At 37.9% G+C, this 22288-nt stretch overlaps 5 protein-coding genes across 5 annotated transcripts; all 5 read right to left on the minus strand.

Annotated features, from left to right (window-relative positions):
• Nucleotides 1-3872: 3872 nt before the first annotated feature.
• On the minus strand, nucleotides 3873-5031 carry LOC306903003 (hatching enzyme 1.2-like; the record flags this gene model as incomplete). The annotated part of the gene is made up of 5 exons (XM_079471923.1): nucleotides 3873-4269; nucleotides 4375-4492; nucleotides 4575-4715; nucleotides 4805-4883; nucleotides 4963-5031. 5 exons carry the CDS (start codon nucleotides 5029-5031, stop codon nucleotides 3873-3875), a joined length of 804 nt encoding a protein of 267 aa, XP_079328049.1.
• Nucleotides 5032-7745: 2714 nt separating this feature from the next.
• Nucleotides 7746-8894, minus strand: LOC306903004 (hatching enzyme 1.2-like; the record flags this gene model as incomplete). Its single annotated transcript, XM_079471924.1, has 5 exons — nucleotides 7746-8142; nucleotides 8248-8365; nucleotides 8438-8578; nucleotides 8668-8746; nucleotides 8826-8894. The coding sequence occupies 5 exons, from the start codon at nucleotides 8892-8894 to the stop codon at nucleotides 7746-7748; spliced, it is 804 nt and encodes a 267-aa protein (XP_079328050.1).
• Nucleotides 8895-11625: 2731 nt separating this feature from the next.
• On the minus strand, nucleotides 11626-12782 carry LOC306903005 (hatching enzyme 1.2-like; the record flags this gene model as incomplete). The annotated part of the gene is made up of 5 exons (XM_079471925.1): nucleotides 11626-12022; nucleotides 12128-12245; nucleotides 12326-12466; nucleotides 12556-12634; nucleotides 12714-12782. 5 exons carry the CDS (start codon nucleotides 12780-12782, stop codon nucleotides 11626-11628), a joined length of 804 nt encoding a protein of 267 aa, XP_079328051.1.
• A 3139-nt stretch (nucleotides 12783-15921) lies between these two features.
• Nucleotides 15922-17078, minus strand: LOC306903006 (hatching enzyme 1.2-like; the record flags this gene model as incomplete). The annotated part of the gene is made up of 5 exons (XM_079471926.1): nucleotides 15922-16318; nucleotides 16424-16541; nucleotides 16622-16762; nucleotides 16852-16930; nucleotides 17010-17078. 5 exons carry the CDS (start codon nucleotides 17076-17078, stop codon nucleotides 15922-15924), a joined length of 804 nt encoding a protein of 267 aa, XP_079328052.1.
• Nucleotides 17079-19271: 2193 nt separating this feature from the next.
• LOC306903007 (hatching enzyme 1.2-like) lies at nucleotides 19272-20419 on the minus strand (the record flags this gene model as incomplete). Its single annotated transcript, XM_079471927.1, has 5 exons — nucleotides 19272-19668; nucleotides 19774-19891; nucleotides 19964-20104; nucleotides 20194-20272; nucleotides 20351-20419. The coding sequence occupies 5 exons, from the start codon at nucleotides 20417-20419 to the stop codon at nucleotides 19272-19274; spliced, it is 804 nt and encodes a 267-aa protein (XP_079328053.1).
• Nucleotides 20420-22288: the final 1869 nt, after the last annotated feature.

Genomic DNA, 22288 nt, shown 5'->3' on the forward strand with positions numbered 1-22288 from the left:
GACATTTTGTGAGGTAAAGATGTTCAGCACGAAATAAAAGTTACTACAAAATAAAAGTCATTTCATTTAACTACAGAGCATAAATCGCAGTTTCATCCAAATGTTTACAGGCTCAGACTTGTTGCCAAAATGGTGAGAAAAATGGAAAATGTTGCATGGAGGAGAGCAACTGCCACAATAAGGAATCTGATGTGAGATTACCACAATATCAAAAGACAGATGTAATACTTCTTATTAACAACAAAAGTAATATCTGTTAATCTCTGCTCTTCAACACTTGGTAGATATCTGGGGAAATTTTCAACATGGATGATCTCCTACCCCTTGACCCTACTCAGGATCTTATCTTTCCTCCAGAGCTACTGGTAAGTATGGTTTGATAATGCATTAAAGGTGTCATGAACTGACCTTTTTTATTGTTTTTTACTGTTTTATGAGGTCTACTTTTTACATTCAAACTAACGCTCGGTTTTAATGGGCGTGCCCAAGACTTGGAAGTAAACGCACACTGCTATGATTGGATAGCAGTTTGCGTAGTAAACTTAGTAGGAGCCTTTTGTGAATTTGGTTATAGACGTAACGTTAGGTTACACATTATCAGGACACATCAAGCGATCTCTAACAAAGCAATAGTGACACTTAGTACAACTATGTTTTACTCACCGCACCATTTCTGTTGGGTCCAATATTGACGGCACAGCATTGCTTTTTAATTTAAGTCTTTCCGCAAATCCAGCTTCAACCTGTGCTTTGTTCACAAAGGAATCCGCGGTGAAATGAAGCAAACATACACTCAATGTTTTACCCACGTGAGCTGGAACGTCTTTAAAAATAAACTTAAACCATGCATTACTAATGTCGGATTCCAAAGGAAGGTTATGCGGCGAATGTGTTCTTCAACAACCATACGTATAGTTAACCTTTAATATTAACACAACTGACGCAACAGTCATTTGTAATCTGTCCTCCTTACTTCAGCTTTTGGCAAAACAGCATCGTGGTGAGCATCTCTGCTTCCAGGGAGAAAGAGTGAAGTGGATTTCCCCAGTAGACCTAAAAGACCTACTCGAGCTAAAAGCTAAATATCCAAATGCACCTCTGCTGGTTGGAAACACAACATTAGGTTGGTTTAAAAAATGTCAAATATTTCACTGGCAATTCATGGAAACAAGATGTATTACAAAATTAAGATGTGTCTTTTGAATCTAAAATATTTTTGTCTCATAGGACCAAAGATGACATTGAAAGGAGCCGTCCATCCTGTGGTCATATACGGTGGAGATATTCCAGAGCTGAGAGCTATTAAATGGGGAAAGAATTGTAAATTTAAAGAATTTTTTATTTCTCATTTGTTGAATCTTCATATACTTGTTTATAAAACACTAAAGCTCAAAATAACCGAAACTAAACTCGACTGTGTTGTGCGCAGGTGCTACCGTGGGAGCAGGATGCAGTCTGTCTGTTCTAAAGGAGACCCTCCTGCAGGCAATACAGGATATTGGCCTGGAAAAGAACAAAGTTTATCAAGCCCTCCTTCAAACGCTGAAGTGTTTAGCGGGCAAACAGATTCGCAACATGGCAGTGAGTAAAAACTGTGAATTTTGATGAAAGGATGCGTGGCATTAATCCAAAATATACTCACACAAATGAAATATGAAGTTTAGGTAAAGTTTACAATTTTGGTTATTCTTCTCATTTTAGACCATTGGTGGAAATATCTTAAGTGCCAACCCTAAATATGACCTAAGCAGCATTCTCGCCGCAGCGAAGTGTACGCTATACATCATTTCTAAAGGTAAAGCTATCATTTTTAAGCCTTAAGGTAAGGGATAGCCACCCAAAAATGTAATTATTCTCCCCCAAGTTGTTTCAAACCTGTATACATTTCTTTGTACTGTTAAACACAAAGAAAGATATTTGGAAATTTTTTAGCAACTGACATTTCTGGGACATCATTGACTGCCATAGAAGGCATCTTGTGCAACTAGCCCATTCATGAAAGAATTTAATATTTGGGTGACCTATCCCTTTATTGGTCTGTGAATGTTACTTCTTAAAGGGACAATTCACCAAGATATGAATTTTCTCACCCCTTATCTAATTGTTTCAAACTCATCCGATATTTGTTCTTCTGTGCAATACAACAGTCAAAATGTTGGGGATGACAACCTCAGTCACACAAAAGTTGGAATTTTAGTCACGGGTATTCCCAGTCACCCTTCGCTTTCATTGTACGGAAAAATGACACAATGAAAGTGAATGTGACTTGGACTTCCCGTGCCTAAAATTACAACATTTGTGTTCTAAAGAAGATGTAAATAGACAATTAATGTCTAAACTGTTCGTTTACTATAATATATTTTTCTAAATGTGAAATCTCTCATGTGTTTATTTTAAATTGCACTAGAAACTGGAAGTAAAGTTGTCGTGTTTTGCTTTTTTGACATGGCAGTTGAAGTTTTCTTTCTTTTGTCTCTCTTATTTTTCTTCAATTCAGATGGGGCAAGAGAGATGCCTTTGAATGAGGAGTTTTTCACAGGTTTTGGCAAAACAGCTTTAAGACCAGACGAGATTCTTCTGGCTATTGACATTCCTCACTCAGAACCGGTGAGTTTCCCCAAATATTTGATAATACAGTCATTCCGTCTACTTTCTATTCAATTCTGGCTTGAGAGACATTTTTACACAACCCAACACAATCAGTCGACATTCACAACAGCTAAACTCTAATCCGTGTGTTTCTCAGTGGGAGTTCATGTCGGCGTTTCGCCAGGCGCAACGCAGAGAATTCGCCTTCTCAATTGTGAACGCTGGCATGAAGGTTGTGTTTAAACCTGACTCAAACGTGGTGGAGCATCTGGACATATTTTACGGTGGTGTCGGACCTACTCTGGTGCAAGCGAGACACACCAGTAAAAAGCTGATCGGAAGGTAATGATTTGAATGATTTGATACAATTTGCTATCAAAAATCTGAAATGCACTAAACTAGTGGGATTATCATGCATTAACAGTGTTTTGATCTTAAAATATATGAATATTGTTTCATATTTCAGACAATGGGACGACAAACTTCTTGCTGAGGGAATTCAACTTTTAGAGGAGGAGATCACTGTGCCCTCCACTACCCCCGGTGGACAGGAGGAGTATCGCAAGACTCTTGTTCTCAGCTTCTTTTTTAAGTTTTATATAGAGGTGCTACTAGAACTGCAAGAGAGGGTATGGTAATGTTTATAAAAATATATTTTAAAGATCTAAAGATTTAAAATTGTTTAAGTATTATTAATATTATATTTCTGTTCCTACAGGAGGTTGATGTCATCAATTTGTCATTGGAGTATCTCAGTGCGCTAAAGCCATTTACAAATGAGGTACCACAAGGAAACTATTCTTTTCAGGTAAGTGTACCTAATTTACGCAGGACCAAGCTGAATTGACATTTTTTGGAATTGTCGTATTAAGTTTTCCTAGTTAATGGTTTTGTCTAATTATCAATTCAATTATAGCTTGTTCCAGAGGCTCAGTCTATAAGTGACCCAGTGGGACGCCCAAATGTGCACCAGACCGCCCTTCAACAGGCTACAGGAGAAGCTGTGTATTATGACGACATCCCCTCTGTTAAAGGAGAACTCTTTGTGTCCATGGTAACCAGCACCCGGGCTCATGCAAAGATTATGTAAGTGAATCTGTCGATTTAGGAAGCAATACACTTAGGAACAAAATGAAAACCATTTCAGGGTACATCTTGTGGTTTGATTAACTTTATTTCCCCCCCACCAATCCAAACATCTGAAAGCCAACACCATTAAAAGACAAAACACCATTTCATTCCCACTGCGTTGCTCAATCAGTAACATCACGTCTTCATAAGCCTCAAATTGAACATTTGTACAGTTTGTTGATCCTCAGGATGTCGATGTTAGACAGTCCACGGGTCTGTCCGATCTCTACAGACGCATCAGGAAAGGGGGTGATGGTTTCCATCCCTTCCTGGTTGGTGAAGGCCGTTCTTCCATAGTGCATGACTGAGCCGTAGTCGTATGGAGTGTTTTGATTGTTGGTGTTCTGTTTCTGGAAGTTGTAGGCCATATCAGGAGAGACATACTCCCAGTTGATCTTGATGTACTGATCGCGGTCGCTCCTGGTTTGCTCGTGGTAGAAGCCCAGGGCGTGATTTAGCTCATGTTGAACAATGTCTTTGTACATGCAGCCGTTTCTGTTGAGAGAGAGAGCCTGTTGGCCACCTGTTCTACCAAGATCAGAGTAACACCTGAGAGGAGAGAGAAAACAAGAGCACATATCAATGTTCTGATCTTCTTCTTTTGCACTAAGAGCGTTTCAATGTGTCTTGTTGATATGGTATGATTTTCCTCACCCGTCTTTGTTCTGAATACTGATGTAGTCTGTCTGAGATGATCTGGGCACAAAGCGGATGCAGGTTTTGCTGTGGAAGGTCATCATGGCGTTCTCGATAATCTTCTTCTCATTATATGCTGCAGAAAAGACGGGCGACGGTTTGAGAATGACATTGATATAAATGATGAATGATGAACGTGATGAAGGAGGTTTACTTACTGAATTCATTGCTCACTGTGTAGGGCACCTCCACTAGATTATTGCTGTTTTTCTTCCACAAACAGTTGTTGTTAAAGCAGTAAAGAGCATTTCTGGTTTTGGGAAACACCAGATCTCCTTCAATCAGGAGTTCAGTAGATCCTGTGTGGAAAGAAAGTGATATTGATGAAGATATACAATATGTCTAGATGTGAATTTCTTCTTTCTGAAAGTCATTTTTAGTGTCTGACCATTGTTGGATTCCAAAATCTTTGTAGTGATGTCCACATCTTCAGGCTCTGTTACTAACATATCTGCAAGCTTCTGCTCCTGTTTACAGACAAGTGCATTAAATTACTTATATAATATATTTTTTACCTGTGTAAGCCAAGATTCATCTGGGTTTTACCTTGAGAAATAACGCCTGTGAGACGCCACACAGCAGCAGCAGAATGGAGAAGGAGGCTCTTGTGTTCATGTTGTCTCAGTGTGTAGAGATGTTCTGGATGCTCTTGTCCTGATGTTTGGTGTCTGTGTGCTGTCTGACCTGGACTTTATATTCATCTGTGAAGGTGGGTCTACAGGGGATTATGGGTAGGTTATGGTGTCCAGGGTCTAATGTGTTTAACTACAGGGAGGAACGCTGACCTCGCCTGTTAGTCCAAAACCTTACAGAAGCTTCTTGAGATTGTTTTACTAATCCATTGAGGTGGACATGATGTAGTTTTGGGATTTTATTAAGTGACCCACAACAGTTGTATATGTTTTTATTAAGACAAATTCATAAAGGATGCTTGTTTGTAAAAACTATTGAGAAATTCCTTTCCTGAGTAACATTTATAATCATGTGATTTAGATTTTATAGGATTTGGATATTTAGCTGTCAAGAAGTATAGTGGACTAATGTTGGTGCCATTCAATAACAAATGTTCATTTATCCATACTGCTGTGTAAAGCTTTCTTTCTTATCACCATAGATCTTGAATCTTCAGTACTTTACAGGTGGTCTATTATTCTTAAACTTGTACTTTTTTCAGAGTCATTCATGGGGTTCAATTGAATAGTTATTGTGGATTTTCTCACTCTATACTAGGCATGGGCCGATTACAGTTTTCTATGTATATTGTATGAGCTGTTTTTTATGTCTCATTACAGACAGAGAGGACAGGAATCCATCAGTTTCTGTGCTTTATTTAGTTTGTGCTTATTTTATGTTTACCCATCTTTAATTTATTTATAAATGTACAGTATATGTATGCATGTAGGTTTAATTACTAGAGATGCATGTAAACAAATTGCTAGAAAGGGGTGCCATGCATTGAAAACGTTTAGGAACCACTGATTCATCCAGGCATACTGGACATGTTTACTACTGTTCCAAATATTTTTTGTTGCTTAAAAATCAAATAAACCTAAATGTGAGTTTCTTGATAAAAAAATTAGTTGCACTGACGTATCTTAGAATATATCAGTGCGATTGTTGTACATCAGTAATGTTTTTTGGTAAAGTATGTTTCAAAAGACAACTTAAATCTCCTACTTTAACTAAGGTCTAGACCCTCCTAAAATAATCCCTGTTCAAGTAACCGCACCATTGTGTTCAATGGGCAAAAAGCAGTTTAAGCAGACATTGAAAAGAACACATTTTAAAGCAGTAGATGCAACACAGTCATAGCGTGAAACCGCGATAAGTTTGCTTAAAGGGGTCATATGGCACGAATACAAGTTTTTCTGTGTCTTTGGTGTGTTATAAATTGCCCATCTATGAATTAAACAAGTAAAATTGCAAAAATTAAAATATCGAAAAAAAAGATGCATTCTACCTAAATGTGAATGCTCACCCAGACCTGCCTGAAACGCCTCACGTAACCACACCCCCACAAATCTACATCAGTTCGTGGTATGACTTGACTAAGACCTCCCAAATGTAAATGCAAGTAAGGTGGGCGTACCTGTCAGAACAATTGCTTTGGGACTTGATGCTCCAAATATGGTAAGAGGCATTCCATCTCCACCAGACGCTTGCAGTAATCGACCAATCACTACGCACTAGTTAACTGGCCTATCACGGCACACCTTGCTTTTTAGAGCAACAAGCTTTGCAAAAAATCTGCGCATTTCAGAGAGGAGGGGCAAAGAGGAGATACAAGCATTCACGGTATTTGGAAAATACAGCGTTTTTTAACCTTAAATCATGTATACACATTGCATTACATCTAAAACAAACAATAATATTCGTTTCAGCCATATGACTCTTTTCAGATGATCATACTGTCTAAATCTCAAACAGGCCTGTACTCTATAGCAATTTAATAGAAATATTTTTAAGTTAGGTTTATTGTGGGAACATTATATTTAGATTTTCCATACATTTCTACATCTACAGTATATTATGGTTAATTCTGGGTACAAAATAAAATCAAAGATTAAAGATATTAACAAGGTGTCACAGATGTTTTAAGCAAGAGTGGGAAAAGCAACAGATATTATGGCCGCTCTAGTGACAAATGTCCTGCATTGCAGTAAAAAAATAGCCAATCGTCGATCGAGGAAGACTAACGTTTTAAGGGGGAAGAGATTCTGTATAAAGTGTTGTGAACCTAACTGAAGCTGCTTAGAGGAGTTTAGGCTTAAGAAACATAAGTCATGGTCCAGTTTATGTCGTGTTTAATTGTTTGTCAGACATATTTTGTTTTATTGTGACTTAAGCCAGTGGTTTAAGAGATATTCGTTTCCCCCCATTCAATTAGAAAAGACTCGGTCTTGTATGGCTGAAATAGCTGCCTCGACGAGTTGCAAATATGGCCGCCTAGTACAGAGAGTTTCCTTTAAGCAATTTAAGCAAATATTATTTTACAGGTAAAATCCTTTAGTTCTCCAAATTTGAGTCTTTCAGCAGGCAACAAGAAAACGTCAACATCCTTTCTACTCCAGCAGAGATCTTTTGAGTCATATCAACCTTCTCATTCCAAAATAAAAAAAGTTTTGACATTTAATTTGTTGATCATTTATGAAGTGAGACATTGAATTACAAACACACTTCATTTAGTTGTTTAACTAGCTTTATTTTCCCAATACAATCAAATATTTCAGAAACCCAACACCATCAAAGATAAAGACCATCACCTCATTCCCTTATTTTTATGCAGACACATAAACTGAATTAAAAGATCAGTGAAATCGGGTTTTCATTCAAATTGAGCATCCGTACAGTTTGTTGATCCTCAGGATGTCGATGTTAGACAGTCCACGGGTCTGTCCGATTTCTACAGATGCATCAGGAATGGGGGTGATGGTTTCCTTGCCTTCCTGGTTGGTGAAGGCCGTTCTTCCATAGTGCATGACAGAGCCGTAGTCGTATGGAGTGTTTTGATTGTTGGTGTTCTGTTTCTGGAAGGCTTCTACCATATCAGGAGAGATGAACTTCCAGTTGATCTTGATGTACTTGTCGCGGTCACTCCTGGAATGCTCGTGTTCGAAGCCCAGGGCGTGATTGAGCTCATGTTGAACGAGGTCGTTGTACATGCAGCCGTCTCTGTTGAGAGAAAGTACCTGTTGGCCACCTGTTCTACCAAGAGAAGAGTAACACCTGAGAGGAGAGAGAAAACAAGAGAACATATCAATGTTCTGATCTTCTTCTTGTGGACTAAGAGCGTTTCAATGCGTCTTGTTGATATGGTATGATTGTGCTCACCCGTCTCTGTTCTCAATACTGATGTAGTCTGTCTGAGATGATCTGGGCACAAAGCGGATGCAGGTTTTGCTGTGGAAGGTCATCATGCCGTTCTCTATAATCTTCTTCTCGTTATATGCTGAAGAGAAGACGAGTGACGGTTTGAGAATGACATTGATATGAGTGATGGACGTGATGGAGATTTACTTACTGAATTCTCTGTTCACTGTGTAGGGCACCTCCACTAGATTATTGCTGTTTTTCTTCCACAAACAGTTGTTGTTAAAACAGTAGATAGCATTTCTGGTTTTGGGAAACACCAGATCTCCTTCAATCAGGAGTTCAGTAGATCCTGTGTGGAAAGAAAGTGATATTGATGAAGTTACACAACATGTCTTGATGTGAGTTTCTTCTTTCTGAAAGTCATTTTTAGTGTCTGACCATTGTTGGATTCCAAAATCTTTGTAGTGATGTCCACATCTTCAGGCTCTGTTACTAACATATCTGCAAGCTTCTGCTCCTGTTTACAGACAAGTGCATTAAATTACTTATATAATATATTTTTTACCTGTGTAAGCCAAGATTCATCTGGGTTTTACCTTGAGAAATAACGCCTGTGAGACGCCACACAGCAGCAGCAGAATGGAGAAGGAGGCTCTTGTGTTCATGTTGTCTCAGTGTGTAGAGATGTTCTGGATGCTCTTGTCCTGATGTTTGGTGTCTGTGTGCTGTCTGACCTGGACTTTATATTCATCTGTGAAGGTGGGTCTACAGGGGATTATGGGTAGGTTATGGTGTCCAGGGTCTAATGTGTTTAACTACAGGGAGGAATGCTGACCTCGCCTGTTAGTCCAAAACCTTACAGAAGCTTCTTGAGATTGTTTTACTAATCCATTGAGGTGGACATGATGTAGTTTTGGGATTTTATTAAGTGACCCACAACAGTTGTATATGTTTTTATTAAGACAAATTCATAAAGGATGCTTGTTTGTAAAAACTATTGAGAAATTCCTTTCCTGAGTAACATTTATAATCATGTGATTTAGATTTTATAGGATTTGGATATTTAGCTGTCAAGAAGTATAGTGGACTAATGTTGGTGCCATTCAATAACAAATGTTCATTTATCCATACTGCTGTGTAAAGCTTTCTTTCTTATCACCATAGATCTTGAATCTTCAGTACTTTACAGGTGGTCTATTATTCTTAAACTTGTTCTTTTTTCAGAGTCATTCATGGGGTTCAATTGAATAATTATTGAGGATTTTCTCACTCTATACTAGGCATGGGCCGATTACAGTTTTCTATGTATATTGTATGAGCTGTTTTTTATGTCTCATTACAGACAGAGAGGACAGGAATCCATCAGTTTCTGTGCTTTATTTAGTTTGTGCTTATTTTATGTTTACCCATCTTTAATTTATTTATAAATGTACAGTATATGTATGCATGTAGGTTTAATTACTAGAGATGCATGTAAACAAATTGCTAGAAAGGGGTGCCATGCATTGAAAACGTTTAGGAACCACTGATTCATCCAGGCATACTGGACATGTTTACTACTGTTCCAAATATTTTTTGTTGCTTAAAAATCAAATAAACCTAAATGTGAGTTTCTTGATAAAAAAATTAGTTGCACTGACGTATCTTAGAATATATCAGTGCGATTGTTGTACATCAGTAATGTTTTTTGGTAAAGTATGTTTTAAAAGCCAACTTAAATCTCCTACTTTAACTAAGTCCCAGACCCTCCTAAAATAATCCCTGTTCAAGTAACCGCACCATTGTGTTCAATGGGCAAAAAGCAGTTTAAGCAGACATTGAAAAGAACACATTTTAAAGCAGTAGATGCAACACAGTCATAGCGTGAAACCGCGATAAGTTTGCTTAAAGGGGTCATATGGCACGAATACAAGTTTTTCTGTGTCTTTGGTGTGTTATAAATTGCCCATCAATGAATAAAAAAAAAAGTAAAATTGCAAAAATTAAAATATCGAAAAAAAAGATGCATTCTACCTAAATGTGAATGCTCACCCAGACCTGCCTGAAACGCCTCACGTAACCACACCCCCACAAATCTACATCAGTTTGTGGTATGACTTGACTAAGACCTCCCAAATGTAAATGCAAGTAAGGTGGGCGTACCTGTCAGAACAATTGCTTTGGGACTTGATGCTCCAAATATGGTAAGAGGCATTCCATCTCCACCAGACGCTTGCAGTAATCGACCAATCACTACGCACTAGTTAACTGGCCTATCACGGCACACCTTGCTTTTTAGAGCAACAAGCTTTGCAAAAAATCTGCGCATTTCAGAGAGGAGGGGCAAAGAGGAGATACAAGCATTCACGGTATTTGGAAAATACAGCGTTTTTTAACCTTAAATCATGTATACACATTGCATTACATCTAAAACAAACAATAATATTCGTTTCAGCCATATGACTCTTTTCAGATGATCATACTGTCTAAATCTCAAACAGGCCTGTACTCTATAGCAATTTAATAGAAATATTTTTAAGTTAGGTTTATTGTGGGAACATTATATTTAGATTTTCCATACATTTCTACATCTACAGTATATTATGGTTAATTCTGGGTACAAAATAAAATCAAAGATTAAAGATATTAACAAGGTGTCACAGATGTTTTAAGCAAGAGTGGGAAAAGCAACAGATATTATGGCCGCTCTAGTGACAAATGTCCTGCATTGCAGTAAAAAAATAGCCAATCGTCGATCGAGGAAGACTAACGTTTTAAGGGGGAAGAGATTCTGTATGAAGTGTTGTGAACCTAACTGAAGCTGCTTAGAGGAGTTTAGGCTTAAGAAACATAAGTCATGGTCCAGTTTATGTCGTGTTTAATTGTTTGTCGGACATATTTTGTTTTATTGTGACTTAAGCCAGTGGTTTAAGAGATATTCGTTTCCCCCCATTCAATTAGAAAAGACTCGGTCTTGTATGGCTGAAATAGCTGCCTCGACGAGTTGCAAATATGGCCGCCTAGTACAGAGAGTTTCCTTTAAGCAATTTAAGCAAATATTATTTTACAGGTAAAATCCTTTAGTTCTCCAAATTTGAGTCTTTCAGCAGGCAACAAGAAAACTTCAACATCCTTTCTACTCCAGCAGAGATCTTTTGAGTCATATCAACCTTCTCATTCCAAAATAAAAAAAGTTTTGATAATTACTTTGTTGATCATTTATGAAGTGAGACATTGAATTACAAACACACTTCATTTAGTTGTTTAACTAGCTTTATTTTCCCAATACAATCAAATATTTCAGAAACCCAACACCATCAAAGATAAAGACCATCACCTCATTCCCTTATTTATCTATTTATCTACAGACACATAAACTATATTAAATGATCAGTAACATCACGTCTTCATAAGATCTCAGATTGAGCATCCGTACAGTTTGTTAATTCTCAGGATGTCGGTGTTTGACAGTCCCTGCATCTGTCCGATTTGCACAGACGCATCAGGAATGGGGGTGATGGTTTGCATTCCAGCCTGGTTGGTGAAGGCCGTTTTTCCATAGTGCATGACGGAGCCGTAGTCGTATGGAGTGTTTTGATTGTTGGTGTTCTGTTTCTGGAAGTTGTAGGCCATATCAGGAGAGATGTACTCCCAGTTGATCTTGACATACTGGTCGCGGTCGCTCCTGGTTTGCTCGTGGTAAAAGCCCAGGGCGTGATTGAGCTCATGTTGAACGATGCCATTGTACACGCAGCCGTACCTGTTGAGAGAGACCACCTGTTGGCCACCTGTTCTACCAAGAGAAGAGTAACACCTGAGAGGAGAGAGAAAACAAGAGCACATATCAATGTTCTGATCTTCTTCTTGTGGACTAAGAGCGTTTCAATGCGTCTTGTTGATATGGTATGATTGTCCTCACCCGTCTTTGTTCTGAATACTGATGTAGTCTGTCTGAGATGATCTGGGCACAAAGCGGATGCAGGTTTTGCTGTGGAAGGTCATCAAGGCGTTCTCAATAGTCCTCCTTTCATAATATGCTGCAGAAAAGACAAGTTGGTTTTAGAATTACATTGATATGAATGATAAATGTGTGATGTGATGAAGGAGGTTTACTTACTGAATTCATTGCTCACTGTGTAGGGCACCTCCACTAGATTATTGCTGTTTTTCTTCCACAAACAGTTGTTGTTAAAGCAGTAAAGAGCATTTCTGGTTTTGGGAAACACCAGATCTCCTTCAATCAGGAGTTCAGTAGATCCTGTGTGGAAAGAAAGTGATATTGATGAAGATATACAATATGTCTAGATGTGAATTTCTTCTTTCTGAAAGTAATTTTTAGTGTCTGACCATTGTTGGATTCCAAAATCTTTGTAGTGATGTCCACATCTTCAGGCTCTGTTACTAACATATCTGCAAGCTTCTGCTCCTGTTTACAGACAAGTGCATTAAATTACTTATATAATATATTTTTTACCTGTGTAAGCCAAGATTCATCTTGGTTTTACCTTGAGAAATAACGCCTGTGAGACGCCACACAGCAGCAGCAGAATGGAGAAGGAGGCTCTTGTGTTCATGTTGTCTCAGTGTGTTGAGATGTTCTGGATGCTCTTGTCCTGATGTTTGGTGTCTGTGTGCTGTCTGACCTGGACTTTATATTCATCTGTGAAGGTGGGTCTACAGGGGATTATGGGTAGGTTATGGTGTCCAGGGTCTAATGTGTTTAACTACAGGGAGGAATGCTGACCTCGCCTGTTAGTCCAAAACCTTACAGAAGCTTCTTGAGATTGTTTTACTAATCCATTGAGGTGGACATGATGTAGTTTTGGGATTTTATTAAGTGACCCACAACAGTTGTATATGTTTTTATTAAGACAAATTCATAAAGGATGCTTGTTTGTAAAAACTATTGAGAAATTCCTTTCCTGAGTAACATTTATAATCATGTGATTTAGATTTTATAGGATTTGGATATTTAGCTGTCAAGAAGTATAGTGGACTAATGTTGGTGCCATTCAATAACAAATGTTCATTTATCCATACTGCTGTGTAAAGCTTTCTTTCTTATCACCATAGATCTTGAATCTTCAGTACTTTACAGGTGGTCTATTATTCTTAAACTTGTTCTTTTTTCAGGGTCATTCATGGGGTTCAATTGAATAATTATTGAGGATTTTATTACTCTATACTAGGCATGGGCCGATTACAGTTTTCTATGTATATTGTATGAGCTGTTTTTTATGTCTCATTACAGACAGAGAGGACAGGAATCCATCAGTTTCTGTGCTTTATTTAGTTTGTGCTTATTTTATGTTTACCCATCTTTAATTTATTTATAAATGTACAGTATATGTATGCATGTAGGTTTAATTACTAGAGATGCATGTAAACAAATTGCTAGAAAGGGGTGCCATGCATTGAAAACGTTTAGGAACCACTGATTCATCCAGGCATACTGGACATGTTTACTACTGTTCCAAATATTTTTTGTTGCTTAAAAATCAAATAAACCTAAATGTGAGTTTCTTGATAAAAAAATTAGTTGCACTGACGTATCTTAGAATATATCAGTGCGATTGTTGTACATCAGTAATGTTTTTTGGTAAAGTATGTTTCAAAAGACAACTTAAATCTCCTACTTTAACTAAGGTCTAGACCCTCCTAAAATAATCCCTGTTCAAGTAACCGCACCATTGTGTTCAATGGGCAAAAAGCAGTTTAAGCAGACATTGAAAAGAACACATTTTAAAGCAGTAGATGCAACACAGTCATAGCGTGAAACCGCGATAAGTTTGCTTAAAGGGGTCATATGGCACGAATACAAGTTTTTCTGTGTCTTTGGTGTGTTATAAATTGCCCATCTATGAATTAAACAAGTAAAATTGCAAAAATTAAAATATCGAAAAAAAAGATGCATTCTACCTAAATGTGAATGCTCACCCAGACCTGCCTGAAACGCCTCACGTAACCACACCCCCACAAATCTACATCAGTTCGTGGTATGACTTGACTAAGACCTCCCAAATGTAAATGCAAGTAAGGTGGGCGTACCTGTCAGAACAATTGCTTTGGGACTTGATGCTCCAAATATGGTAAGAGGCATTCCATCTCCACCAGACGCTTGCAGTAATCGACCAATCACTACGCACTAGTTAACTGGCCTATCACGGCACACCTTGCTTTTTAGAGCAACAAGCTTTGCAAAAAATCTGCGCATTTCAGAGAGGAGGGGCAAAGAGGAGATACAAGCATTCACGGTATTTGGAAAATACAGCGTTTTTTAACCTTAAATCATGTATACACATTGCATTACATCTAAAACAAACAATAATATTCGTTTCAGCCATATGACTCTTTTCAGATGATCATACTGTCTAGATCTCAAACAGGCCTGTACTCTATAGCAATTTAATAGAAATATTTTTAAGTTAGGTTTATTGTGGGAACATTATATTTAGATTTTCCATACATTTCTACATCTACAGTATATTATGGTTAATTCTGGGTACAAAATAAAATCAAAGATTAAAGATATTAACAAGGTGTCACAGATGTTTTAAGCAAGAGTGGGAAAAGCAACAGATATTATGGCCGCTCTAGTGACAAATGTCCTGCATTGCAGTAAAAAAATAGCCAATCGTCGATCGAGGAAGACTAACGTTTTAAGGGGGAAGAGATTCTGTATAAAGTGTTGTGAACCTAACTGAAGCTGGTTAGAGGAGTTTAGGCTTAAGAAACATAAGTCATGGTCCAGTTTATGTCGTGTTTAATTGTTTGTCAGACATATTTTGTTTTATTGTGACTTAAGCCAGTGGTTTAAGAGATATTCGTTTCCCCCCATTCAATTAGAAAAGACTCGGTCTTGTATGGCTGAAATAGCTGCCTCGACGAGTTGCAAATATGGCCGCCTAGTACAGAGAGTTTCCTTTAAGCAATTTAAGCAAATATTATTTTACAGGTATGTTGTGGAATTTTCTTATTCCTTAATCAAGGTGAGTCAATTTTGACAAACGCAACACACAGAGACATCAGGTACTTTGCAAAGTATTTTATTGTCATTTAATCTGCATCATAAGCAATGAGCATGGTGCAGAGCAAAGGCACTCTTTCCTTCTGCACCCAGAGTTTATATATTAAAACGTGAAAACCCCCTCCCTTTGCCCCCTAGCCAGAATCCCGAGCTGGTTTCCGAGAAGTGATGCCCGTTATTCCAAACAGAACATCTTGGCCTCTGCTCGAGGGCAAAGGCAGAGTGGTATGACGTGTATAGAGAAAAACATGATAACATAGAGAAGAAAACATAGATAGAAACTTCATAAACATATAGATAGACACATCAAGAAGCTAGACTAGAAAATTTCCATTACAGGTAAAATCCTTTAGTTCTCCAAATTTGAGTCTTTCAGCAGGCAACAAGAAAACGTCAACATCCTTTCTACTCCAGCAGAGATCTTTTGAGTCATATCAACCTTCTCATTCCAAAATAAAAAAAGTTTTGACATTTAATTTGTTGATCATTTATGAAGTGAGACATTGAATTACAAACACACTTCATTTAGTTGTTTAACTAGCTTTATTTTCCCAATACAATCAAATATTTCAGAAACCCAACACCATCAAAGATAAATACCGTCACCTCATTCCCTTATTTATCTATTTATCTACAGACACATAAACTATATTAAATGATCGGTAACATCACGTCTTCATAAGATCTCAGATTGAGCATCCGTACAGTTTGTTAATTCTCAGGATGTCGGTGTTTGACAGTCCCTGCATCTGTCCGATTTGCACAGACGCATCAGGAATGGGGGTGATGGTTTGCATTCCAGCCTGGTTGGTGAAGGCCGTTTTTCCATAGTGCATGACGGAGCCGTAGTCGTATGGAGTGTTTTGATTGTTGGTGTTCTGTTTCTGGAAGTTGTAGGCCATATCAGGAGAGATGTACTCCCAGTTGATCTTGACATACTGGTCGCGGTCGCTCCTGGTTTGCTCGTGGTAGAAGCCCAGGGCGTGATTGAGCTCATGTTGAACGATGCCATTGTACACGCAGCCGTACCTGTTGAGAGAGACCACCTGTTGGCCACCTGTTCTACCAAGAGAAGAGTAACACCTGAGAGGAGAGAGAAAACAAGAGCACATATCAATGTTCTGATCTTCTTCTTGTGGACTAAGAGCGTTTCAATGTGTCTTGTTGATATGGTATGATTGTCCTCACCCGTCTTTGTTCTGAATACTGATGTAGTCTGTCTGAGATGATCTGGGCACAAAGCGGATGCAGGTTTTGCTGTGGAAGGTCATCAAGGCGTTCTCAATAGTCTTCTTCTCATAATATGCTGCAGAAAAGACAAGTTGGTTTTAGAATGACATTGATATGAATGATAAATGTGTGATGTGATGAAGGAGGTTTACTTACTGAATTCATTGCTCACTGTGTAGGGCACCTCCACTAGATTATTGCTGTTTTTCTTCCACAAACAGTTGTTGTTAAAGCAGTAAAGAGCATTTCTGGTTTTGGGAAACACCAGATCTCCTTCAATGAGAAGTTCAGTAGATCCTGTGTGGAAAGAAAGTGATATTGATGAAGTTACACAACATGTCTTCATGTGAATTTCTTCTTTCTGAAAGTCATTTTTAGTGTCTGACCATTGTTGGATTCCAAAATCTTTGTAGTGATGTCCACATCTTCAGGCTCTGTTACTAACATATCTGCAAGCTTCTGCTCCTGTTTACAGACAAGTGCATTAAATTACTTATATAATATATTTTTTACCTGTGTAAGCCAAGATTCATCTGGGTTTTACCTTGAGAAATAACGCCTGTGAGACGCCACACAGCAGCAGCAGAATGGAGAAGGAGGCTCTTGTGTTCATGTTGTCTCAGTGTGTTGAGATGTTCTGGATGCTCTTGTCCTGATGTTTGGTGTCTGTGTGCTGTCTGACCTGGACTTTATATTCATCTGGGAAGGTGGGTCTACAGGGGATTATGGGTAGGTTATGGTGTCCAGGGTCTAATGTGTTTAACTACAGGGAGGAATGCTGACCTCGCCTGTTAGTCCAAAACCTTACAGAAGCTTCTTGAGATTGTTTTACTAATCCACTGAAGTGGACATGATGTAGTTTGGGGATTTTATGAAGAGCTCCAAAACAGTCGTATAAATGTTCTTATAAAGACAAATTTATAAAGGATGTTTGTGTGTAAAAACAATTGAGAAATTCCTTAACATTTATAATCATGTGAATTCATTTCATATGATTTAGATATAAAGCTGTCAAGAATTATAATGAATGTTGGTGCCATTCAATAACTCCTAGAAATATTCATTTATCCCTATTGCTGTGTAAAGTTTTCCTTCTCATCACCATAGATCTTGAATAGATCTTGAATCTTCAGTACTTTACAGATGGTATGTGTCTCACACTTGTACCTTCATCAGAGTCATTCATGGGGTTTAAGTTTATAGTTATTGAGGATTTTCTTACTCTGTACTAGGCATGGGCCGATTACCGGTTTCAATGTTTTCCTTGGTTTGAAAAGTCAGTTTTCAAACCAAAATAATCTGTTATACCATTCTCAAGGTATGAGCTGTTTTTATGTCTCATTACAGACAGACAGTGCAGGAATCCATCAGTTTCTGTGCTATATTACGTTTTTGTTTAATCTGTTGTTTGCTCATCTGTGTTAAATGTATTAATATTTTTTTATGTATGTATGTATGCATGAAGGTTTAATTACTAGAGATGCATGTAAATAAATAGCTAGAAAGGGGTGCTTTGCATTAGAAAACTTCAGGAACCACTGATTTATCCGGACATGCTGGACATGTTTACTACTGTTCCAAATATTTTGTGTTGCTTAAAAAATACATATTGGGGCAGTTTTCCAGACAGGGCTCAAATCTAATCTAATTTAAATGTTGAGGTCTTAATCAAAAAGCTGTTACACAAACATATCTCAAAATATATCAGTGCAACTGTTTTGGTTCAACAAGCACATCAGAAATGTTATTTTTTGTAAAGGATGTTTTTTAAAGATAACCAAAGTATCCCAAATGAACTAAGGCCTAGCCCTTCCTAAAATAATCGCTGTCCAGGTAACCGCGAGTCATAGCGTGAAACTGCAAATAATCTGTTTAAGATGATCATACTGTCTAAATCTCAAACAGGCCTGTACTCTATAGCAATTTAATAGAAATATTTTTAAGTTAGGTTTATTGTGGGAACATTATATTTAGATTTTCCATACATTTCTACATCTACAGTATATTATGGTTTATTCTGGGTACAAAATAAAATCAAAGATTAAAGATATTAACAAGGTGTCACAAATGTTTTAAGCTAGAGTGGGAAAAGCAACAGATATTATGGCCGCTCTAGTGACAAATGTCCTGCATTGCAGTAAAAAAATAGCCAATCGTCGATCGAGGAAGACTAACGTTTTAAGGGGGAAGAGATTCTGTATAAAGTGTTGTGAACCTAACTGAAGCTGCTTAGAGGAGTTTAGGCTTAAGAAACATAAGTCATGGTCCAGTTTATGTCGTGTTTAATTGTTTGTCAGACATATTTTGTTTTATTGTGACTTAAGCCAGTGGTTTAAGAGATATTCGTTTCCCCCCATTCAATTAGAAAAGACTCGGTCTTGTATGGCTGAAATAGCTGCCTCGACGAGTTGCAAATATGGCCGCCTAGTACAGAGAGTTTCCTTTAAGCAATTTAAGCAAATATTATTTTACAGGTAAAATCCTTTAGTCTCCAAATTTGAGTCTTTCAGCAGGCAACAAGAAAACTTCTACATCCTTTCTACTCCAGCAGAGATCTTTTGAGTCATATCAACCTTCTCATTCCAAAATAAAAAAAGTTTTGACATTTAATTTGTCGATCATTTATGAAGTGAGACATTGAATTACAAACACACTTCATTTAGTTGTTTAACTAGCTTTATTTTCCCAATACAATCAAATATTTCAGAAACCCAACACCATCAAAGATAAAGACCATCACCTCATTCCCTTATTTTTATGCAGACACATAAACTGAATTAAAAGATCAGTGAAATCGGGTTTTCATTCAGATTGAGCATCCGTACAGTTTGTTGATCCTCAGGATGTCGATGTTAGACAGTCCACGGGTCTGTCCGATTTCTACAGACGCATCAGGAATGGGGGTGATGGTTTCCTTGCCTTCCTGGTTGGTGAAGGCCGTTCTTCCATAGTGCATGACGGAGCCGTAGTCGTATGGAGTGTTTTGATTGTTGGTGTTCTGTTTCTGGAAGGCTTCTACCATATCAGGAGAGATGAACTTCCAGTTGATCTTGATGTACTTGTCGCGGTCACTCCTGGAATGCTCGTGTTCGAAGCCCAGGGCGTGATTGAGCTCATGTTGAACGAGGTCGTTGTACATGCAGCCGTCTCTGTTGAGAGAAAGTACCTGTTGGCCACCTGTTCTACCAAGAGAAGAGTAACACCTGAGAGGAGAGAGAAAACAAGAGAACATATCAATGTTCTGATCTTCTTCTTGTGGACTAAGAGCGTTTCAATGCGTCTTGTTGATATGGTATGATTGTCCTCACCCGTCTCTGTTCTCAATACTGATGTAGTCTGTCTGAGATGATCTGGGCACAAAGCGGATGCAGGTTTTGCTGTGGAAGGTCATCATGCCGTTCTCTATAATCTTCTTCTCGTTATATGCTGAAGAGAAGACGAGTGACGGTTTGAGAATGACATTGATATGAGTGAAGAACGTGATGGAGATTTACTTACTGAATTCTCTGTTCACTGTGTAGGGCACCTCCACTAGATTATTGCTGTTTTTCTTCCACAAACAGTTGTTGTTAAAACAGTAGATAGCATTTCTGGTTTTGGGAAACACCAGATCTCCTTCAATCAGGAGTTCAGTAGATCCTGTGTGGAAAGAAAGTGATATTGATGAAGATATACAATATGTCTAGATGTGAATTTCTTCTTTCTGAAAGTCATTTTTAGTGTCTGACCATTGTTGGATTCCAAAATCTTTGTAGTGATGTCCACATCTTCAGGCTCTGTTACTAACATATCTGCAAGCTTCTGCTCCTGTTTACAGACAAGTGCATTAAATTACTTATATAATATATTTTTACCTGTGTAAGCCAAGATTCATCTGGGTTTTACCTTGAGAAATAACGCCTGTGAGACGCCACACAGCAGCAGCAGAATGGAGAAGGAGGCTCTTGTGTTCATGTTGTCTCAGTGTGTTGAGATGTTCTGGATGCTCTTGTCCTGATGTTTGGTGTCTGTGTGCTGTCTGACCTGGACTTTATATTCATCTGTGAAGGTGGGTCTACAGGGGATTATGGGTTGGTTATGGTGTCCAGGGTCTAATGTGTTTAACTACAGGGAGGAACGCTGACCTCGCCTGTTAGTCCAAAACCTTACAGAAGCTTCTTGAGATTGTTTTACTAATCCATTGAGGTGGACATGATGTAGTTTTGGGATTTTATTAAGTGACCCACAACAGTTGTATATGTTTTTATTAAGACAAATTCATAAAGGATGCTTGTTTGTAAAAACTATTGAGAAATTCCTTTCCTGAGTAACATTTATAATCATGTGATTTAGATTTTATAGGATTTGGATATTTAGCTGTCAAGAAGTATAGTGGACTAATGTTGGTGCCATTCAATAACAAATGTTCATTTATCCATACTGCTGTGTAAAGCTTTCTTTCTTATCACCATAGATCTTGAATCTTCAGTACTTTACAGGTGGTCTATTATTCTTAAACTTGTTCTTTTTTCAGAGTCATTCATGGGGTTCAATTGAATAATTATTGAGGATTTTCTTACTCTATACTAGGCATGGGCCGATTACAGTTTTCTATGTATATTGTATGAGCTGTTTTTTATGTCTCATTACAGACAGAGAGGACAGGAATCCATAAGTTTCTGTGCTTTATTTAGTTTGTGCTTATTTTATGTTTACCAATCTTTAATTTATTTATAAATGTACAGTATATGTATGCATGTAGGTTTAATTACTAGAGATGCATGTAAACAAATTGCTAGAAAGGGGTGCCATGCATTCAAAACGTTTAGGAACCACTGATTCATCCAGGCATACTGGACATGTTTACTACTGTTCCAAATATTTTTGTTGCTTAAAAATCAAATAAACCTAAATGTGAGTTTCTTGATAAAAAAATTAGTTGCACTGACGTATCTTAGAATATATCAGTGCGATTGTTGTACATCAGTAATGTTTTTTGGTAAAGTATGTTTTAAAAGACAACTTAAATCTCCTACTTTAACTAAGGTCTAGACCCTCCTAAAATAATCCCTGTTCAAGTAACCGCACCATTGTGTTCAATGGGCAAAAAGCAGTTTAAGCAGACATTGAAAAGAACACATTTTAAAGCAGTAGATGCAACACAGTCATAGCGTGAAACCGCGATAAGTTTGCTTAAAGGGGTCATATGGCACGAATACAAGTTTTTCTATGTCTTTGGTGTGTTATAAATTGCCCATCAATGAATTAAACAAGTAAAATTGCAAAAATTAAAGTATCGAAAAAAAAGATGCATTCTACCTAAATGTAAATGCTCACCCAGACCTGCCTGAAATGCCTCACGTAACCACACCCCCACAAATCTACATCAGTTCGTGGTATGACTTGACTAAGACCTCCCAAATGTAAACACAAGTAAGGTGAGATGTTCCAAATATGGTAAGAGTATGGCGTATATGGCGTTATACACTCACCTAAAGGATTATTAGGAACACCATACTAATACTGTGTTTGACCCCCTTTCGCCTTCAGAACTGCCTTAATTCTATGTGGCATTGATTCAACAAGGTGCTGAAAGCATTCTTTAGAAATGTTGGCCCATATTGATAGGATAGCATCTTGTAGTTGACGGAGATTTGTGGGATGCACATCCAGGGCACGAAGCTCCCTTTCCACCACATCCCAAATATGCTCTATTGGGTTGAGATCTGGTGACTGTGGGGGCCATTTTAGTACAGTGAACTCATTGTCATGTTCAAGAAACCAATTTCAATTCAATTTTTATTTATATAGCGCTTTTCACAATTTGCATTGTTCCAACGCAGC

Source organism: Barbatula barbatula (genome assembly GCF_947034865.1).
Source record: "Barbatula barbatula genome assembly, chromosome: 13".
NCBI classification, from domain to species: Eukaryota; Metazoa; Chordata; class Actinopteri; order Cypriniformes; family Nemacheilidae; genus Barbatula; species Barbatula barbatula.